A 19177-nucleotide genomic window follows, 5' to 3' on the forward strand; every position below is an offset into this window, starting at 1 on the left:
TCTTTATACAACTAACTCATAAGCTAAAATAAAAAAACACATTTTAACAATAAAAATCAAATTTAAAAATGTACTTGTTTGATACGACTTGAGATTATCGATAAGTACGAAACTGATATACAGCTGCACGTAGCATCGATAATCTATAGCTGCGACTGCACTTGGCATCGATAATTGTGATCAGCTGTTCGTTTGTAAGCAAACCCGTATGTAATTCAATGTATTTAATGTTTATTGAAAAATGGCTAAAACCGTGCATTTTAAGCGAAAACCATGGGTCAAGAACCTGTATTCAAACCGCGAGTATCCGGACAACTATACGGATCCGAGTTTCCTGAAAGATCTGCGCACCAATCTCCATGTGCGAATCTACACGCTTGGCGAGGCTATTGCCGGCATAACCGTGCTGAATAATCAAATTTCGTGCATAACCGGCTTTCTGATACTCTATCACATGATGCTCAGCGAGCGACTTGCACCCACCAGCATTCTGGTGCCCACCTGCATCATTACGGCCATGGGATATTTGTATTATCGTGGGAGCAGCCTTAGCATGACTTTGCTGGGAGAGGATTCCAAGACCCTCGTCACTGTGCTGCTCTTTGGCTACATCTTTTCTCCCATGCTGCACACCTTGACACAGGCAATCAGCACGGACACCATTTACACAATGACATTCTTTGTGATGCTCTTCAATCTGATGTTCTCCGACTACGGCATAGATGTGGCCATGGTCTCCAAGGCCATTTCACTGAATGCGGCTGTATTCGGAGCCATCTGTCTGGCATCGCGACTTTCCACATCATATCACGCCTTTGTGCTGCTTGTCGAGGCTGCCATATTCTTTGTGCTGTATCCCATTATGATCGCAGCCACATGGCATGCGCTCTGCATGGTGCCCATCTTCGTCATTTGCTGCGCCTCGCTCTATTATATATCGAGCCCGGTGCTCTATCTTTATGCCTGCACCACACTTTTCATCAACTTCGTTTGCCCGCTCATCTTTGTAAAGCAGCAGCGGTACAAGTTCAACATCCATGGCCCCTGGGACGAGGCAATTGTGGAAGAGAACACCGATGAGAATCTTGATGAGAATTTATAGCGCCAGCTGCTCTTCTCATAGATGCATTGCATCGATGACGGGGAGCACGAGCCTGAGCGTTAAATTCACAAGTTTGCACACAATTTAAGTATTTATAAAACTCGTTAACATTCCATATTAATGGCGTTATTTAAATTTATTTGTTAATACATGTCTCACGTCTAACCCTCAATTGAACATAAAAAATATCTCCTTTGTAAATAAAAATCAAAGCAATGTTATAATTAAAATGTATTTTATTAATTCACTTAAGCCGCAATTAAGTAAAAGTTTTGCAAATGAGTAGAAGAAATCAAGTCGAAAAATAAATGTTATTTCTTTTTGGAAGAGCTGACAGAGCTAGGGATTTTGGCGAATACCTTGTGTTTTATGCAATTTTTAAAAAAGATTAAAGCTTTGGTTGAGATAGAAAGAAAAAGTTGAATATCGATTGGAAATGATATATAGAGATTTGGTTTGCATTTGTATCATTTAATAGCAAAAATGATTATGCTTGATGTATATATATTTACAAACATATACGCAGACATATGACAAACAAACATGAAATAATACAGCATATATTGTATTGATCATACAGATTTGAAATAGCTTAATTTAAATAAAGTCTTAATTGCATTTTGCAGTAAAAACCTCTTTTACATTTAGCATTACCGATTAACTACTAAGAATAAGAAACTATTTCCTAATCTTGCATACACATACAGAATGCATTTTTTTTTGTATTGTTTAATATAGAATTTGCATATGGTAATACACTAGGTATTTTTTTTAATTCATTCAACTTTTCGCTAAACTTTTCGCACCGAACGCGGCCAACGGTCACTGTCTTTAATCATTAACTATATAGTATGTATAACTACTAAATATAATATACTTTTTTCTTCATGTATAAACTTTTTCAAAATGTAAAAAACGTACATACTCTTAAATGTTGTGTTAATTTGTTTTCTTTTTTTTTTTTAGAATTAATGCTAAAATTAACTAGTATTTTGTTTTAGTTAACGCTATTAACATCTCATATAATTGTATAATTTATATGAATGACAGCAGCACGTTATTTCTGGGGTTCTCTAGATCGAAACATTTTGACTTCAATTAAACTAGCAAAGAATAAAAAGAAAAATGAAAAACGGTGCGCTGTTAGTGTGTTTTTGGTGTGCAGTGGGTCAGGCATTGGGTGGGGTGGTGGGGCACATACACATACACACACGCACACACACACACTAAATACACAAAATTTAACGCCGCTACAGTAAAGAATTGCTGCTCACGACAGTCGGCGTCGCTGGCGTGTTTAGAGCGCCACCTCGTCACCGTTGCGTGTGCAGGCGCCACCACTGAGCTTCACCTGCTCCATGGACTGCAGCTCGGCCCGCAACTGCAGTTCGCGGCGTCGCTGTGCGGTTAGCGAGAAACTGGGACTGGCATCGCTAGTAGCGAAGGCTTTGGAAGTTGCTTGGTTTGTTGGCTCGTAAAATATATCACGTGTTGTGGTTGGGTTTGTTGTGGCAAAGTGTACTTGATGATGTTGTTGTGCTTGCTGATGCTGATGTGGATGCGGATGCTGCTGATGCTGCTTCTGATGTGGCTGTTGTCAGACTATTTCGTTCTTTGGCGTTGGCTCCCCAGACGCTGTGACCGCCGTTCCGTTGCCCACCGTCTGGTTGCCACTGGCAGCGGCTGCTGCCTCAAGCAGCGATCCGGCCTCAACATCGCCAGCCTGTCGTGCCGCATTACGCTGGCGGCACATATATGGTGAATTTGTGGGCGAGGGCAGTTGATTCTGTTCGGAGAATTGAAAGTTAATCGTTTTAGCAGAGACAATACAAATTCCAAGTATTTCTCATTACCAGTTTATTATTATTTTGGCAGCAGGTGGCCTTTACACAGCCCTCGTCGGTGGTGGGGCAGTCGAGAGCACAGCAATCGGAGCCGCTCATATTAATGCTAGAGGTGCCATCGGACATGTTGCAGCCCTCAATCTCGCTAAACTCCGGCTGTATGGTGGTCGAGTGTATGCCCTCGTTGTGAAAGAACTCCTTGACCTTCTCGGCAATTTTCATGTACTCGGACAAATTGCGACAGCTGCAACAAATTAAAGTTAAGCAAAATGCAAAATGAAAGGCGATTAACTCCATACCGTATGTGTGCGGAGGCTATGATGCGATCTCCGGCCAATTGCCAGACATGGAACTCGTGCACGGCCATCACGCCGTCGACCTTCTCGAGCAGACGCTTCTGTATGGCATCCACTTGAATGTGCGTTGGCACCGTTTGCAGCAGAATCAACGCCGATTCACGCAACAGCGGCCACACCGAGTGCAAGATGAGCGCGACGAGGACGATGGATAGAGCCGGATCAATGTACAAGCGATATTCCCAATCGCTGAGCCACACGACCAGTGCACTGACAACCACAATGACGCTGCCGAGCGCATCGCTGAGCACGTGCAGGAAGGCGCCACGCATGTTCATCTGGCCGGGATCATGGCTATGACCATGGCTGGACTTCTTCAACGGTTTCTCCTTCTGCTTCTCATAGGCATAATCATTCTGCTCGTCCTCGCCCTCGTCCATGTTGGCCAGCTCCGTGAGGCGGCTATGATTGCGTGTCAGACCACCGCCATGCGAGTGTCCATGGTTACCGCCGTGCTCTGTAAAAATGCAAATCGCTTAATAAAATTGATAAACTTGCAGATAATGTAAAGTATACGCACCGTATAGCAGACACAAGCCTATCATATTGACCAGCAGACCCAGTATGCCCACGACGAGCAGCAGCTTGGGCTGATGTATGTCCTCCTTCTCGATGAATCTGTTGGGTGAATTTGGGTTTTCATGTGAAAATGTTTAGTAACTAGTAATTAGCTCTTATATGGAAAATACGCGTTGATAATAACTTTTAAGTCAAGAAGCACAAGCCAATCTGTTGACTTTCAAGAAATATTTAAAAAAATATGTTTAAACTATTTGCCTTAATTAAAGTGTGAATGGATTTTTGAAAAGAATGTAATTATAGAATTTGTTGGGAACTCACTACAAAAGATTTCCCCTTAAGCTAGAAAACAAAAAAACATGTTTAACAATTGTAATGATATATTTGTTTATATATTATAATTTTGTCGTGACTTCTGCGACTCCACACGACACAATCAATGTTTATATATTCCTTATCAGCCAAGTCTATAGAGTGATGTCTGTCTATCAGTTTCTATTAAAATTAACGGATATATCCAATATACGTATTTTTGCTAAGTCTGTAAATATCATAGATTCATACAGCTCCCATTGGAACAAAGACAAGTTAATAAACATGCGCGCTCCTAACAATTGGAGATAACTTTTAAATAAATAGCCTATACTTTTTTATAGTAAAAAAACCCAAACCAAAGCTTATCTGGGTGATGCATAGCATTGGCAAGTAATATCGAAAGTTAAAAGTAATGCGTTGTGCCTTTGTATGCCATTTTGTAAAATGTTCTATGAGTCGGCCGAGCAAAGCCGCTCCCAGATTTTCAATGTTTATCAAATCGAGTAAAAAACAAAGATGAAGCAGACTATGCACATTTAAACGATCGGTTAGCGTATAAATAAACAATACAACGCGTATCGTAAAGTGGCAAGAGAATGTTGTGTATGCAGCCGGCATGCAAATTGAAACGTGGCGAATAACAAAGTGACAAAAATCGAAAGAAAAAAAACAGCAGCAACGAAAACAACAAAAAGCTGAAATAAAATTGGTTAATACACGAAACGGTGACAAGGCGAAATTTTTCAACTTTCCCGCTGGACGTGGAGGCGTTGACCGTATTTTTACGTATATTTATTTATATATATATGTAGATATAGGTGCTGGGACAGGTGTCTCACCTTTTGCATGCCTCAATCGTGATGCTGAAACAGAGGGCAACCAGAAACACTGCATTGACCAGAGCGCCAAGGACCTCAGCACGTGCCCAGCCGAAAGTGTTCTTTGACCATTTTTTGGGTGACATCTTTAAAAAAAAAAAAGAATAAAAGCAATGAGTCAGCTACAAATGGACATTAATGTATAGCTGGGGAATACTCACCTTAACTGAGAGGAATGATATGACCAGGGCGGCTATGTCGCCCAGCATGTGAAAACTGTCTGCAACGAGGGCCATCGAATTGGTCACATAGCCCACTGTGATCTCCACAAAGAAGAAGAACGCCGTCAGCCACATCATCGAGAGCAGGCGACATTTTTTGCCCGAATATTTGGACATCTTGGAGAAACTGAAAAAATAAAGCAATTTATTCAAGTTTTAATATGCATTTTATAGAGTTAAAGTTAAACATTTTATGGATTTTATGGATGTAAAATATATTAAATACAGATGCAATCTTCTCACCCACTAACCAAGTTCATTCAACTTTAAATCGGGGTAAACTCAGAGTTCGCTAAACCTTTAAATACAATTTCGTACAACAAGGGAAAAACTGTAACAGCAAATTAAGTCAATTCGATTGCTACAGCAATTTTGTTGTAGCCGAGATTTAATTGAATGAAAATGGATAAAATTGGAAAACAAGTTAGGCTACGCTTGAATGGGCGTAACAAACACGCCCCCTACTCACATGGGCGAAGGTAATTGTTTTCTTTCCCTTTTTTTTTTTTGTTGTTTTGTTTGGTTTTTCTTTATGGTTGACTAAACAAGAGCACTTTGGGATTCAATTGATTGCTGCAAAACTTACGCGAAAAACTGCATTTTATATTTGTTGGTTCTATTTTGGCAGGAAGCACGATTTAGCCTGCTGCTGTCTGCCAAGTGCCTATGAATTATACAGCTCGAATTGGCCGTTTGTGAGTTACGTTTGTATGTTTGTAGATATTGCCTTCTTTTTATAGAGAAACATTAATGCAACTGACGACGCAGCAGCAGTTTTTTGTGTAAACAACTTCTAACTGAACTGAATAGCGTCAATTTCAACGAAACTGCACCACAACAAAAACAATATTATAGCTGTCGTCAAGGGGTTTGGGAGTGGGTGGGGGTGGGGGTGGAGGTGGGGGTGGGGGTTAGGGTGCTATTGCCGTATTGGTAGCTATGAAAGCACAATTTGTATATTTGCATTTATTTAATGCGATCAGCCGTTGACTAAGCAACCAAACAAACCGTAGAATAAAAATACACATTACCCCTCTCCTCACCGCATCCGCCGACCACCGACCAGCTGCAACAGGAACTGGGGAGACGTTAACGTTGGCACTGCATCCACCCAATAATGCCACCCCCACCCGTCCCACGCCACAAACCCCATAAAGAAAACCCCAACAACAATTGATTTTACAATCTTCTTGTGGTTATTCTGTTTCTCTTATCTTATTATCACGGCACACGAGACGCCAAAAAAAAAAGGAAAGAAAGGGAATAAAAGCAAGTGATTTTTTTAACCTATTATCGCAACAGCATAATTTTGCCACATTGGGTCTCTTATCTTTGGCTAATATTTGCCTTTATCGTGTAACATTGTCAAAATATACAGATACATACAAACACACGTAGATTTGTATATGCCTAGAGATAAGCATCTGCGACAGCTTCATTGCCCCGCAAACCCAGCCCCCGATAAGCGTATCCAATGCGGCATGTGCGCAAAATTGATAACACAAATTCCAAAAAAAAGATTGCCGAAGATGGAATATCCTTTCGTGATTGATAGTAATTTCAGTTGTGGTACTAATAATACCCAATTTTTAACTGAATATTCCTACACCATCTATTAGATATATATATATATCCGATCCAGTCAACTCTTTGCTTTTTGCTTTAATAAGATCGGTTAAAATAGAGTATAAAAACCAACAAGATTGTATATTTAAGCAACCGTTTTAAGCAACTTCAAATATTCCCACAATGCTATAATACAAGGAGCTTAATACGAAAGGGGTACAATAAATATTAGAGTCTTATCGGTTTCGGTTGGCTGCAAACTGACTGGAAACACAGATAGGACATAAATAATAGCTAAGTACTACATTGTAATGTAGCTAATTAAGTGATAAGAACGCTGGTATTATTCATTTATGTACATTTGTATTTTCATACATATGTCATGGATATATATATAAATATATAGATATGGAATTAAATACAAAGTGGAGGGTAACCAAATTTTGATAATGGAACTCTTCAAATTTTACACATATATATTTATATATACAAAATGTATATATATAGAGACTGAAGAATTGGATATTGCGATAAGAGACTGCTAAGTGAAGATGTTGTTTAATAACTTTATTATTATCTTTATTTATATTTAATTCTTGTGATTATTATTTTGCTACATTAGTCTATTTAAATTGTCTGTATTAACGTTTAAGCGAATTATTCTTATTTTCGATGCGAACGACTGTAAAAACTCTCGGCGACTGACTCATCTGAATGACTGTTCCATGACTACTGGATGCATCATCTGTGCAGTCTGGCAACTCTAAGCGATCCCTGCTAATGATGTCTAGCAACTGCCTGCTACGAACTGCCGCGTAGCGCTGCCATCCCGTTTACACATATTGCAATAAACAAGTTTTAAGTTTCAATAGGATTTATAATTTTTTTAAAATGAATTTATTCATAAATTCACGCATCTGCTTATCATCATATTTGTTGGTCATAAAAATTCAACTTTCTGTGTGATATACAACTCTTTGTAGATGCACAAAAACTACTCTGTTTTCAGTGTTGTTCAGTATTATTGTGTACTTGGTGGTATTATATATAATTGATATTATTTATTATTCATATATTATTATTATACATAACTGATTAGTTCGGAGCTTATAGCAGTTTATGTAACTTCTGATATGTATGTATCTGCAGTCACACGATATACAAATATCTATATTGTATATATAGAACAAACAAAACGCTAGACAAAATCAAAACGTTCAAATATAACGGAATCGGCCCGCACAAGAATTGCAAAGATATGAATTTTTCAGTGTCAATGGAATTCATATTGAGTGTGTGCATATTTTGAGACATTGTTTAACTTTTCATAGATACAAATAAATAATATATGTGAAATTTAGTAGCATGGCAAGCAGCTCTCACCTTCACACCAAGTTAAGCACTTGGTTGGGTTGTGGGCGACGGTTGACTTTGAGGATTTTATGAGGAGGGCTTTAGCTGATAGCGATGCGTATTGAGCCTGAAAGCCGCTGTCCGATAAAGCAGCGACGAATAAAATATTCGTTGCAAACGTGCCTGGCAAGACAAAATGTGTAGCGCTCAACTAATGACGGACAAATTAAGCGCTGCTGACGATCGACGATCAAAAGCGACTCAAAAGTGGACAATTGTGTAGGGAGAGAAAGAGAGATAGATGAGAGAGAGAGAGAGAGAGAGAGAGTGGTGCGACTAACCTATTTGCAATGGCGTCCATTGATGAAATCAAAGTGATTTAACATTTTTACATTTTGTGGACACTCATCGCATATCTACACAAATATATATGCATATGCATAAGTGTGTATTTAGTCAGCTTTGTTGCGTCTGTTTTCATGGTTATGTCAGAGTTAATAGCCAACAGCCAACCCGATTTTAGAGCACGTGACTAGCCTAACTAAACTAAGCACGAACTCAAATAGAATCACGGCTCCGTTTCACATGTAATACGTGTATTACTTGTACTTAAAACAACTCAATGAGTACAATATTCAATATGCACTTGACCATGGCTCACACCCCAATCAAATAAAATTACTGTAGAATATAGATATATACTCGTACTATATATATACATATATTTATAAATATATCAAGTGTTGTTTCCAAGAGATTATGCTGATTATTTTATACATTTCCGTCTACGATTTGGTTTATTTGGCTAGGCACAAGGATAAAGTGTTGTACATATAAAGAACGTTCACATAGATACATATGTGCTATCTAAATAGATATATATGTATTTGTAACACGTGATTTGAGTACGCATTTTTAACGATAATTAAATATTCAACGCACAAGCAAATGCTTACTTCAGTGCACCAAATGTTGCATGTGCCAAAAGACAAACACATATATATATATATATATCACATATAAACCAAAGTTGTGCACATCTGTGATACGAACCGAGTTGGGCCACAATTGGGTTAAAATATTCTAGGTCATGTTGCTTAATTGGCTGCTCTCCATTTGCATATGCAGTTGTGTGTGTGTTGTGCCTGTGTGGGAGTGTGTGTGTATGTGTCTGTGTGTGTCAACTGAGTTTCCAACATTTTGAACTTTTGGCATATGCCATGCTATGTTGACTTAATGCCCAACAAGCCAACCAGCAACATTGTAGCGACATCATCTGATAGGCCACATGGCAACACGACCGAAATATTCTCCGCTTTGATAAGACAATTTGGGTTTATAGAGCTGACCCATTTTAACTGGTTGCCTTTACTTTATCTATGTAATATTATTATTATTCGATACGAGGTGATATGTAACAAATCAACTATTAATATACAATCAGTTCAAGTATGGCTATAGAGATTGTATCAATTAATATGACCATGGTGGATATTTGAGTAATGGAAAGGCAAGCTACGAATGATTTAAATGGATTTTAAGATGAAAAATATATATATTAATACTAAATTACGTGTCAATACTATTGACTCATCCTTCAACAAATCAAATATTGCCAACTGACTTTTGAACAAATTGACAATTACAAAAGAGATTAAGCTGAAAACTAAGTGATGTATAAGCGGACATATAAATATATATATATATAGATATATATAGATTTGAGTATTGGAATAACAAGCAATTGCACTTGTGAAAGCTTTAAGGCTCTGAATTATTTGTGTAAATCCTTTTCGACGCCATTTAACGACTTCTACATTATGGATGGTAAATCGCATGGTGCACGCCAATAAAAAAAAGAAATTAAATAATTACTTTAATTACAAAATTGCATTCGCTGTCCGGAAATTATGCCGCCAACAATAGTTATGCAAAATAAATATAGGAAAAAGAGAAGCGCCATTGACTTGGCTACGTTGGCTGACAATTAACCCGCTTTTCCACTGGCCCAAAGGAAGGGGAAGGCGCGTTGCAAAAGGCTGACGAGTTCAGTTTGCTGCACAACAACAACAACAAGAAAACGACGGGAAAATACACAGAGACAACTCAATAGAAAAAAGCCCGATGCAAGAGGAGCTGGGGGACAAAAGTGGGACAGGTAAGTTTTTTGATTTATTTATGCAAATTCTATGGCACATTACAGCGGACACATAGAGAGGGTCGGAGGAAGAGGAAGCAAGATGAGAGTATATATGTATATATATAGAAACATAACCTGCTGACCCAATTCACGTTAGAGTAACCGAGTGTTTCCGCTTAACAACAAAAACAATTCCTTGCCATATGTAAACAAAACCGGTAATTATTTCTTTACAGAACTAATCCAGAGAACGAACCATGACCGGAATGGAAAATCGGTAAAGTTTTGACAAAATTGTTGGTGTCACAAATCTTTGATAAAATTACAAAAAAAATCAATATATTCCACATTAAGTATAACAAATGCATATAATAGATCTGATAGAATGTCCATTGTGTCAAGCGATTTGCAGCACTTTTGACGTAGCCCCTTGATTGAAACGTATTTATTGATTAAGCAATCATCAGATTACATTTCGTGTGCACTTCATATTTATATATCTTTTTGCAACTGGCAAAAGTGTTGCAAGACTTTCGCTTGCAACGAAAGTGTTTGCGGTTCGACGAAAAACTAATGTGCATGTTATTTTAGTCTGATAAGCAGAGCTTATCTGGGTGGACTGAAATAAAAGCTAACCTAGTTAGTTTTGTAATAAATCTATTGACGACTTTTATGGCCACTGACAAACATAACCCAGTTTAGAGCAACTATGTTGTGCATTATTTCGTTGTTTACCTCCATTAATCTAGTATAAAATACTAATACAAATATTATACGGACTTTTCCATACTGATGCGCAGCCCAGAAGCAAACTCATAAATCAAATTGAAATCTTATTTGGCGTGAAATTAAATTAAGACGTATTGATTTTTTTGCACTCGATATCACTCAATTGACAAAGAGATCTCCAAAGGGGGAGGGGGAGCGGTAGGTAGGGAAGGAAACGTGGTGGGGTGTGGCTGCCGACTACGTGACCTTTAAGCGTATATCAAAGTGGCAAAGTCCGTTGCAGAAGACGACGCTTAAATGCCATAAAAAGCAAAGTTGACAAATAATGTCAACAAATAAGCGATTATCGAGTTATGGATAGTAAGTGAATTGGAATCGATTAAAGCGAAGAGATGCTCAAGAACCAGAATCGGAACCTTAATTCGTTTCAGGATAGTCACCCTGTCGAGAAATATATATATATATATATATCTTGGGTGTTATATATGTATGTCATTTGCAATCTTTTGCGAAGCACTTGAGCACAAAAACAAAGAACCTATTCTGCATCATATAAATATATAGATATCATGGGGTCAATGCGATAAACAAAGATGAAGAAAGAATGTTGCATACATCTGTTGAATTAGGTGCTGGAATAATCAGACTTACTAAGGCAAATTAAAATTAAGAATGATTCGAATCATAGTCCAGGACATGAATGTTTCACTGACTTATACCCAGAGCATTGCTAAAATTAACTTAGATTGACAGACTCATCAGAAAATCACCAGAAGTAAAAAAAAAATACCCACAAGCGAAATGCAATACAACAATAACAACACGAATGACTCACAATTATTTCAGATAAAAAGCCATGGCCAAATCATGATTACGATAATGACTAAGACGCTGAGAGAGGCAAGTTCGGAGCGACAACTGCGGAACACAAACCGGTTTACTCTCAAGCCGGCAACCTAAGAAAAATCACAATCACACAAGCACCTAAAGTGCAGCAGCCTCAGAAGAGCAGAAGCAGAAGCAGAAGCAGCAGCAGCAGCAGCAAGAAACACAAATTTAACAATGCGCATTAGACAGGTAAATATGCATGTATTTGTGTGTGTATTTGTCTGTATATATGTATAGGACTAGGACCTATGTGGGACAGAGAGGCGTAATTTGCTTGCTGCTGTAGGCGTTGTCTCTACCTGCGACCAAAATGGGGCGTGTGCCGACAGTTCGCTGACCCAAAATACGGCAATAACGACAACAACAACAACAACAAAAACAATAGCGTTAAAGGAGATACTGAGAGACATGTTCGCACATGTTTCCTTTGACTTGGCTCGTTTCGTCATTTATAGCGCTCTTTGTTTGCATAAACACACACACACACCCCTCAGATATCATTAGTATATTTAGCAGCAAAACAGACATCCTGTTCTTTCATAACATCTTATACAGTGGTCGGATACGAATAATTTTAACTACTTTAAGTTTTATAAATTTAAAAAAATATGAAAGCCACTGTCCGCTAGTTAAGTTCAGCGATAAAATAGCTAAATTGGCAGCACTTGTATTGTTGAACATCAATTTGATGATATTTCAATAATATTCTGATTTGCATGTGGCACTGCCATCAACGAGTGAGTGAGATTGAGGGGGAGAGGGAGAGAAAGAAAGCAAATGAGAGAACTTACCGAATTTGATGAGATGCTGAGTCGCCGACGCTTTTAAATGCGGTTAAATGTTATTTCTCTGGTCTCGATTATGTCCACGACGTTTGGCCGCAGCAAAAGCGGCTTTTATTTTGATCTACGAACACAAAAGTGTAATTGCTTTAATTATGATTTCTTTCACTGCACAAATATTCTTTGTGACAATAGCGCCCTATGTGAACGTGTCTGTGTGTGTGTGCGTCGAGTGTGACGCTCCCAACTACACATACACTTTACTGTATATATACATGCACATATATATATACATGTGTGTGATAAAAACAGAGCGAGAGATAAGTCGCTTGACGTCGATTTGTTATTTGTAACGCGTGCAAAATTGTTGGTGCTGCAGCAAAAACACTGCTAAACAATGTTCGCGAATATCGCGACAATAGATATGAATATATATACTATTTAAGGGGGATACAGATCACAGTGAGTGCATAGTAATCTTTGCGATAGCAGTAAATTCTGCCCGTCACGCACAGAATTCCTGTGCTCTTTTTGGGGCTGTTGGGTGGTGCACGGCACGCCTGATTTATTTTACATGCATACGCGGACATCAATTTAAACCTACATATTGTTAATAGTAAACCACACACATATATATTTTACATTTACATTATTATATATAAATATATATATATATCAATATATGTTCACACATCAAAAATCATCATTTAGCATATTGACCACAATTTACACTTCTGCACGTGCACTTGTCCAAAATGTGTCAATCACTTTTCGCTCAAGCTACGCATTACCGATTTTTATTTATTTATTTTATTTTGTTTCCGACACAGAAGAACTGCAAGCACTCAGCACTTCTCACTTTGTTAAAATTTTCAAGACGACTAGCAGCAAAAGTATTACAGCTGAAAAATACCACCTAATCGGAGCAGTGTGCCCAACTCCTGCTTAGCTATAATATACTATTTTATGAAAGCAGTGTGACCACCGCTAGAACGATTTATTATTGAAAATGTGGAGCAGCGAGTGCGCCAAAAGTTACCAAACTTGACAAGAGATGTCGTTATTTTTAAATTTGCATACATTTTTTAAGCAAAGTAGAAAATAAATCCATTTTCAAAAATTCAAAAGACAATCCCTCAAGAAAGTAAAGCGGAGACTTCGCTTCATAGAGTACACACATTTTATTCTCGTTTGTACTTACGCGCTATAAACTTTATTAAAATATATTTATATAAATTGCTTGCGCTTATAAATAAAATTTTACGCTTTTATTTAAAACAACATATAAGTATTCATTTATGCATATATGCTTATGATCTACGACAAATAAATATATATATGTACGCATATATTATATATATTTATATATATTATACGTAGATATTTCTGATTGCATTTAAAAACTACAACGAATTGAGCAAAAATTTGTATACATGAATTGCACGAAAAGCGAAAAATATTTTTAAAGTACACATTTTAGTCATGCAAATTATCAGTTTGTTATTTACTAGCTTTGATTGAGAAAGTAATGAGAGAGTTGTTGTTAGCAGCACGAGTGTAGCGTGCCACCTAAAAAATGCATCATGCAACGGTTCCCAAGTCTAGCTCTCCCAAACCTCGTCGCGCTGTTTGGCAGCTAAAAGCTTGCGTTCTGCGGTAAATAAAGAATATAAATAATGTAAACTAAAATAAAAATTCCAAGACACACCTTTGGCTTCGCGCAGCACACGCCGTTCGTTCTCCCGCTCCTCCGGTGCTGTGCGCAGCTTAACACCCAAGGCGCCGGACACCAGACGACGTGCCAGCGCCGTACAAGTCTCCGGCCGTTGGCGATATGGCTGCAGCGAGACGGCGCCCGCCTTCTTGGCCTTGAGACGGGATTCGAGAGTGGCCTCGGCCAGCGGCTTCAACTTGACAAACGGATGGCCCATGGTAAGTACCTCAGCAGCTGTCAAACAATGGAAGATCAGATCAGATCTAATGCATATCTAATGGGATCGGGTAACTAACCAATGCGGGAGCTGCTAAATACAGCCAGTGCATGAGTATCGTCCACCCATTTGATGTCGAAGCCGGCGCTTTTGTACTGTGAGAAGAGCATGAACAGATCGGGTGTCTTGAATTCCACGGGAAAATTTGAGATTTCCAGCACATGCGGAAACTCCTCCTCATTAAGCAGCGATTGCTTAATGTGATAAAGCTGCAATAAATATTATAAATATATATGGAAACACTGTTAAACAATAAGATTGCCTTTCACTCACGCTATAATCCATTTTGGGCAGTTCAATTTTGCACTTGCCCACGGAATCGGTGAGCTCCTGCAGAATCTTTGGATCCAAACACTCGCCACTCTCATCGAACATGTTCTCCCAATCATCCTCGTTCTCTTCATCATCATCTTCGGTGGTGCTGTCGCCAGTCGGTGTTAGAGCCGCTGCTGTTGCAGTTGCAGCTGCTGCTGCTGCCTCAATCTTTTCGGGTATCTCCAGTACATCAGAGACAAAGGTCTGTTTCATGATGCGACGATTGCTGCGATTGATTTCCTGTTTGAATTTGCGGAAGTTAATTGTCATTCTTATTTTTATTATATTTATTTATACCTTGGAGGCTCGCTGCAATTCGCGCACTTCGTTATCACATTTGTTGGCGTCCTCAGTCGTTGGCGCATTATTGGTTTTTGGCAGCGCTGCTGCATCCTCAATGCGCAACGGTTGCGTCGTTTGCTGTGCACTGTTGTTGTTGTGGTTGCTGTTGCAATTGCTGTGGGTTTTACCCGTCTTTGTTCGCTGGGCGCCACCCATGGTCTGCAAAAAAAAAAAAAGAAAAAGATATTAGCTTGCTAAATAGGTAGGTAATTAATTGAGGTGTGGTACCTCCTTATCACAGTTGCTATCTGGCGGTGGTGGTGGTGTCGGCGGCGGCGGAGGCGTTGTCGTCGTCGTCGTAGCTTGATTCTCGCTGGGCGCAATCACAAGCAGCGTGGCTGCCTCAATTGGTTTGCCACTGTTTTTCTTGCCACGCTCCCCTCGACGCGATCTAGTTTTTTTTGATTTAGCTGGTTGCGGTTGCTGTTGCTGTTGAACGTTGCCGTCGTCTTGCTTCGACGGGTTCGGATCGACAACTGGCACTTCCAATGGCTGTTGCTGTAGCTCTGACTGTGGATTGCTGCACGTAGACGCTGCGGCTGTTGCTGCTGCTGCAGCGGATGGCAATGACGAAGTTGGCGTCGGCGTCAGTGTTAGCGTCGTCGGCATTGTTGTTGTTGTCGTTGTCGGCGGCGTTGTTTGACTGCGTCGTGCCCTTGGCACATAAACGGCACGGTCGGGACGTCGTTCACGACGGGTCGCTGCTGCAGCGGCGCTTGTCTGTTGCTCTCTGCGACGAAACAATTGATCAAAACAGAAACAGAAAAATAACGAAAGGTAAACGATTGACACACACAACGACATTTCGTAAATACAAACGTAGAATGGAGAATTGAACAACGAACGTTAACAAACAGCACTTTTTAGGTAAACTGAAAACTTGTAAATGCTTTAGTTGTTAATAATATTCAAAATTTTATTTCCAGTTAGCCTACTTTTAAAAATTTTTTTTTTATTGACTACTCAATTTACCTGGGCGGTGACCTTTGCCGAGCGGCGACTGAGGTAGTTGTCGATATTATTGTTGTTGTTGTTTCTGCTGTTGTTGCTGCAGCAGGTTCTGTTAACGATTCGTTCGTTGCAGCTGCTGCTTCTTCGCTGCTGTTGTTTCTAAGTGCGGGTGGTCTGTAGAGATCCACAGAGTTCGATTTACTCACTGCACACAAAGAAAAAGGGAAATATAGGGAAAGGAATTAAAAAACAAATTAATTTGCAAACATTGTGTGTGTGTAAATGTATATCAGGTGAAGCAACGGATTTGGCAAAAAATAATATATTAATGTGTACATACACGCACACAAAATTCACTAATGTTGACCTAATTTTACGTCCGTACGCTTTGTGCGTTGCTTCGTGAATGTCAACACCAAGCATATCTCGCTGAGACTGAGACTGGGCGCAACAAGTGAGCGAACGAGCCCGCACGAGGGAGCAGGCATACATAAGAGAGATAGAGAGAGCGAGGGAGTGCTGAGAGTGGCGTATGATGCAACGAACGACCAAAAAGTAGCTCGCGAAAGAGGGCGACCTTGAATAGAGCTGCGTGACCCGAACGCAGCACAAGCAAACGAACTGGCTGCTGGCTGTTGTTCGCCGGCGTGTTTGGCTTTATTTTTAGTCGTTTGCACATACATATAATTAATTGGTTTTTTTGTTTTTTGTTTTATGTACGTTTTGCTTTGTCTATTTGCAAACATTTCAAGCTTGCCAAATGTGCCGTTTTAGATTGCATATATATACACACACATATATATACGCGTATTCATATGTAAGCGTTACACAAATGCTCCAATTAAGAGTGGTATTCCCACCTCATGAGAAAGGTTTTTTTGCATTAAGTATATTTACATTTCAATTCTCATGTTGTTGCTGACTTTTGGCAAACTGAATTTAGTTGAAAAAACAAAAATGTTAGAGACACGCAATAAAATACCAAAATAAGTCGCATAATATTTTATACATTTTATGCTGTACTTAATGCACTTGTTGATTACAATTTAGACACAAAGTAAGGGAATACCACTAATGTCAAATGTCTCACCACTTACAAGGTGTTTCGCTGATATGCTTCTTAACGCCCATTTTACACAGTTCCGTTACGCGTTTTCTGCTACCGCTGCTGCTTCTGCCGTTGCTTCGCCAGCTCTTCACTGGCTGCTGATGTTGTTGTTGTTGCTGTTGCTGCTGTTTGCGGCTGTCAAGTACAGTTAGAATGTTATATATGTGTGTTTGTTTGCATGTTTGCGTGTGTGTCATTGGTGAGCTTGATCGAAAATTACTCACGTCTCAAAAGCGTGCGGGTCAATCAGTTGATTGCGAAAGCAAACAACGGTGCGTCGATGCGGGCCTTGACCCACGGAGAACGTCAAAAGATCGTACTGTTGTCGATAGTTCTCACATGTTTGATGGATGAGATAACGGCGATAATTGTTCACAGGTGGAAAGAGCAGTACACTGACAAAAAAAAAAGATTACAAAACACGACTTTGGTCGATGAGTAAGCGATAAATAATTGTATTTACATGCGTGAGTGTGTCTGTCTATTTGTGTTTCTGTGTGCGTCTCTTTTTCTTTTACTCTCCCGTTCTCCACCAACAGGTTGGTTCGTGTCATAGAAGATGGACAGCAATAAGCGCCCGCAAAACTCAATTTGTAAACTACTCTTATTACGCAACAGAAAAACAGCGCAGCACATTGTAAAAAAATGAACATGAATAACAATAACACAAAATAGCAACAAAAAAATTACATATTTTTGTACGTGGGCAATGTTTAATATTAATAAATAACTGATAATTGTACGCGTCGATGTTGCTTATTGCACGACGACTAATCGTTTATTAAACGCGACTTGAATTGCTAAATGGAGAAAAAACAAAAACAACGGGAACAGAAAAAATCGTGTTACCAGCTCCAAATGCTAGAGTTACAATGCGGAAAGCAATGTTGCATGCTTCACTGTTTGTTGTTGTTTTGGTTACTATCGTTGTTGTGGGGCACGGGAAAAACTCGAATTTGTGGCATTTGCAAACCGGTAATATTGCATCGAGGCCCCATAAAGTTTTTTATTGCTGTGTGCTGTCGTTGTTTTTGCTGTTGTTGTTGGTTTTGCATATTTCCGCGTTGTTACGGACACAATTGGGGAATGGGGCATGAAAGGGATCTCAACAGGAGTTGCAATGTTGTTGGTTGTTATTATTGTTATTGTCGGGCCACCAGCTGCTGCTGTTCACGACCGAGGCCTTTTGCACCACAGGCACACACACACACTAAAATACACAACGAACTCACACCCGCACACACACTTGTGTATACATAATACACACTCACACTTATTCGTGGCACAGAAGTTCTAAGTGCTCTTACCCACTGCTCAGTCGCTTTTCCAAAAACAATTCAATATCGATTCCAACATTGTACACAAATTCCTGATCGGTCAAGCTTAAATTAGCTATGAGCGCGCTATTACGCTCTCCGTTCTCCAGTTTTTTATTAAATATGCGACAATGTCGCCACACATAAATACAGTTTAGAACTTTTTTCACGTTTCACGAAGCCAGTGTACACACATCAACTGATTGTTAATATTTATTATATCGATGTAATATCAAAATATCGATAGAAATGTGTTCAATCGATAGATGAATGCTATACGCGAAAGCCCGCCGAAATAAATGTATAACATTTAAGATTTAATTGTAACTTTAGATATATATATATTTTTAAATATTCAATGAATTTGGGAAGTATTGCCAATAAGTGAAGAAAAATATGATGTAATAATATATAATAATATATATGTACATATATATATATATATATATATATATATATAT

At 39.0% G+C, this 19177-nt stretch overlaps 4 protein-coding genes across 6 annotated transcripts; 1 reads left to right on the forward strand and 3 right to left on the reverse strand.

Moving 5' to 3' along the window:
- The first annotated feature begins 207 nt into the window (after positions 1-207).
- On the forward strand, positions 208-1326 carry LOC6571275 (phosphatidylinositol N-acetylglucosaminyltransferase subunit C). Its single transcript, XM_001997442.3, has one exon. It carries the CDS (start codon positions 242-244, stop codon positions 1100-1102), a length of 861 nt encoding a protein of 286 aa, XP_001997478.1. The 5' UTR covers positions 208-241; the 3' UTR covers positions 1103-1326.
- A 320-nt stretch (positions 1327-1646) lies between these two features.
- LOC122322564 (putative mediator of RNA polymerase II transcription subunit 26) lies at positions 1647-2699 on the reverse strand (the record flags this gene model as incomplete). Its single annotated transcript, XM_043215319.1, has 1 exon — positions 1647-2699. A coding segment is annotated over one exon (300 nt), but the record flags the coding sequence as incomplete, so codon positions are not given.
- LOC6556624 (zinc transporter 1) lies at positions 1647-13581 on the reverse strand. Of its 2 annotated transcripts, XM_032737899.2 has the most exons (8): positions 13485-13581; positions 12703-12817; positions 5176-5362; positions 4976-5100; positions 3823-3920; positions 3246-3759; positions 2956-3190; positions 1647-2888 (listed from the first exon to the last, which is right to left on the reverse strand). In XM_032737899.2, the coding sequence occupies exons 3-8, from the start codon at positions 5350-5352 to the stop codon at positions 2700-2702; spliced, it is 1338 nt and encodes a 445-aa protein (XP_032593790.1). In that variant the 5' UTR covers positions 5353-5362; positions 12703-12817; positions 13485-13581; the 3' UTR covers positions 1647-2699. The 2 variants fall into 2 exon arrangements, with proteins under 2 accessions (XP_032593790.1, XP_043071340.1); XM_043215405.1 differs by lacking the exon at positions 13485-13581 and having other exon boundaries at positions 12703-12842.
- A 285-nt stretch (positions 13582-13866) lies between these two features.
- Positions 13867-17720, reverse strand: LOC6556617 (mucin-5AC). Of its 2 annotated transcripts, XM_032739178.2 has the most exons (9): positions 17625-17720; positions 17390-17535; positions 16314-16497; positions 15570-16071; positions 15297-15500; positions 14958-15239; positions 14704-14893; positions 14402-14641; positions 13867-14344 (listed from the first exon to the last, which is right to left on the reverse strand). In XM_032739178.2, exons 2-9 carry the CDS (start codon positions 17421-17423, stop codon positions 14295-14297), a joined length of 1686 nt encoding a protein of 561 aa, XP_032595069.1. In that variant the 5' UTR covers positions 17424-17535; positions 17625-17720; the 3' UTR covers positions 13867-14294. The 2 variants fall into 2 exon arrangements, with proteins under 2 accessions (XP_032595069.1, XP_032595072.1); XM_032739181.2 differs by lacking the exons at positions 16314-16497; positions 17390-17535; positions 17625-17720 and adding an exon at positions 16138-16160.
- Between the last annotated feature and the right edge of the window lie 1457 nt (positions 17721-19177).

The sequence above is a fragment of the Drosophila grimshawi genome, unplaced genomic scaffold (genome assembly GCF_018153295.1).
Source record: "Drosophila grimshawi isolate 15287-2541.00 unplaced genomic scaffold, ASM1815329v1 contig_44, whole genome shotgun sequence".
NCBI classification, from domain to species: domain Eukaryota; kingdom Metazoa; phylum Arthropoda; class Insecta; order Diptera; family Drosophilidae; genus Drosophila; species Drosophila grimshawi.

Coding starts and splice junctions, on each gene's coding strand:
- LOC6571275 (XM_001997442.3), top strand. CDS start 242: ATGGCTAAAACCGTGCATTTTAAGCGAAAACCATGGGTCAAGAACCTG.
- LOC6556624 (XM_032737899.2), bottom strand. CDS start 5,352: ATGTCCAAATATTCGGGCAAAAAATGTCGCCTGCTCTCGATGATGTGG. Junction 3,760..3,822: donor AGGCTTGTGTCTGCTATACG/GTGCGTATACTT, acceptor GCATTTTTACAG/AGCACGGCGGTAACCATGGA. Junction 2,889..2,955: donor GCCAAAATAATAATAAACTG/GTAATGAGAAAT, acceptor TTCTCCGAACAG/AATCAACTGCCCTCGCCCAC.
- LOC6556617 (XM_032739178.2), bottom strand. CDS start 17,423: ATGGGCGTTAAGAAGCATATCAGCGAAACACCTT. Junction 16,498..17,389: donor GCATATCAGCGAAACACCTT/GTAAGTGGTGAG, acceptor CTTTGTGTGCAG/TGAGTAAATCGAACTCTGTG. Junction 14,894..14,957: donor TGCCCAAAATGGATTATAGC/GTGAGTGAAAGG, acceptor TATTTATTGCAG/CTTTATCACATTAAGCAATC.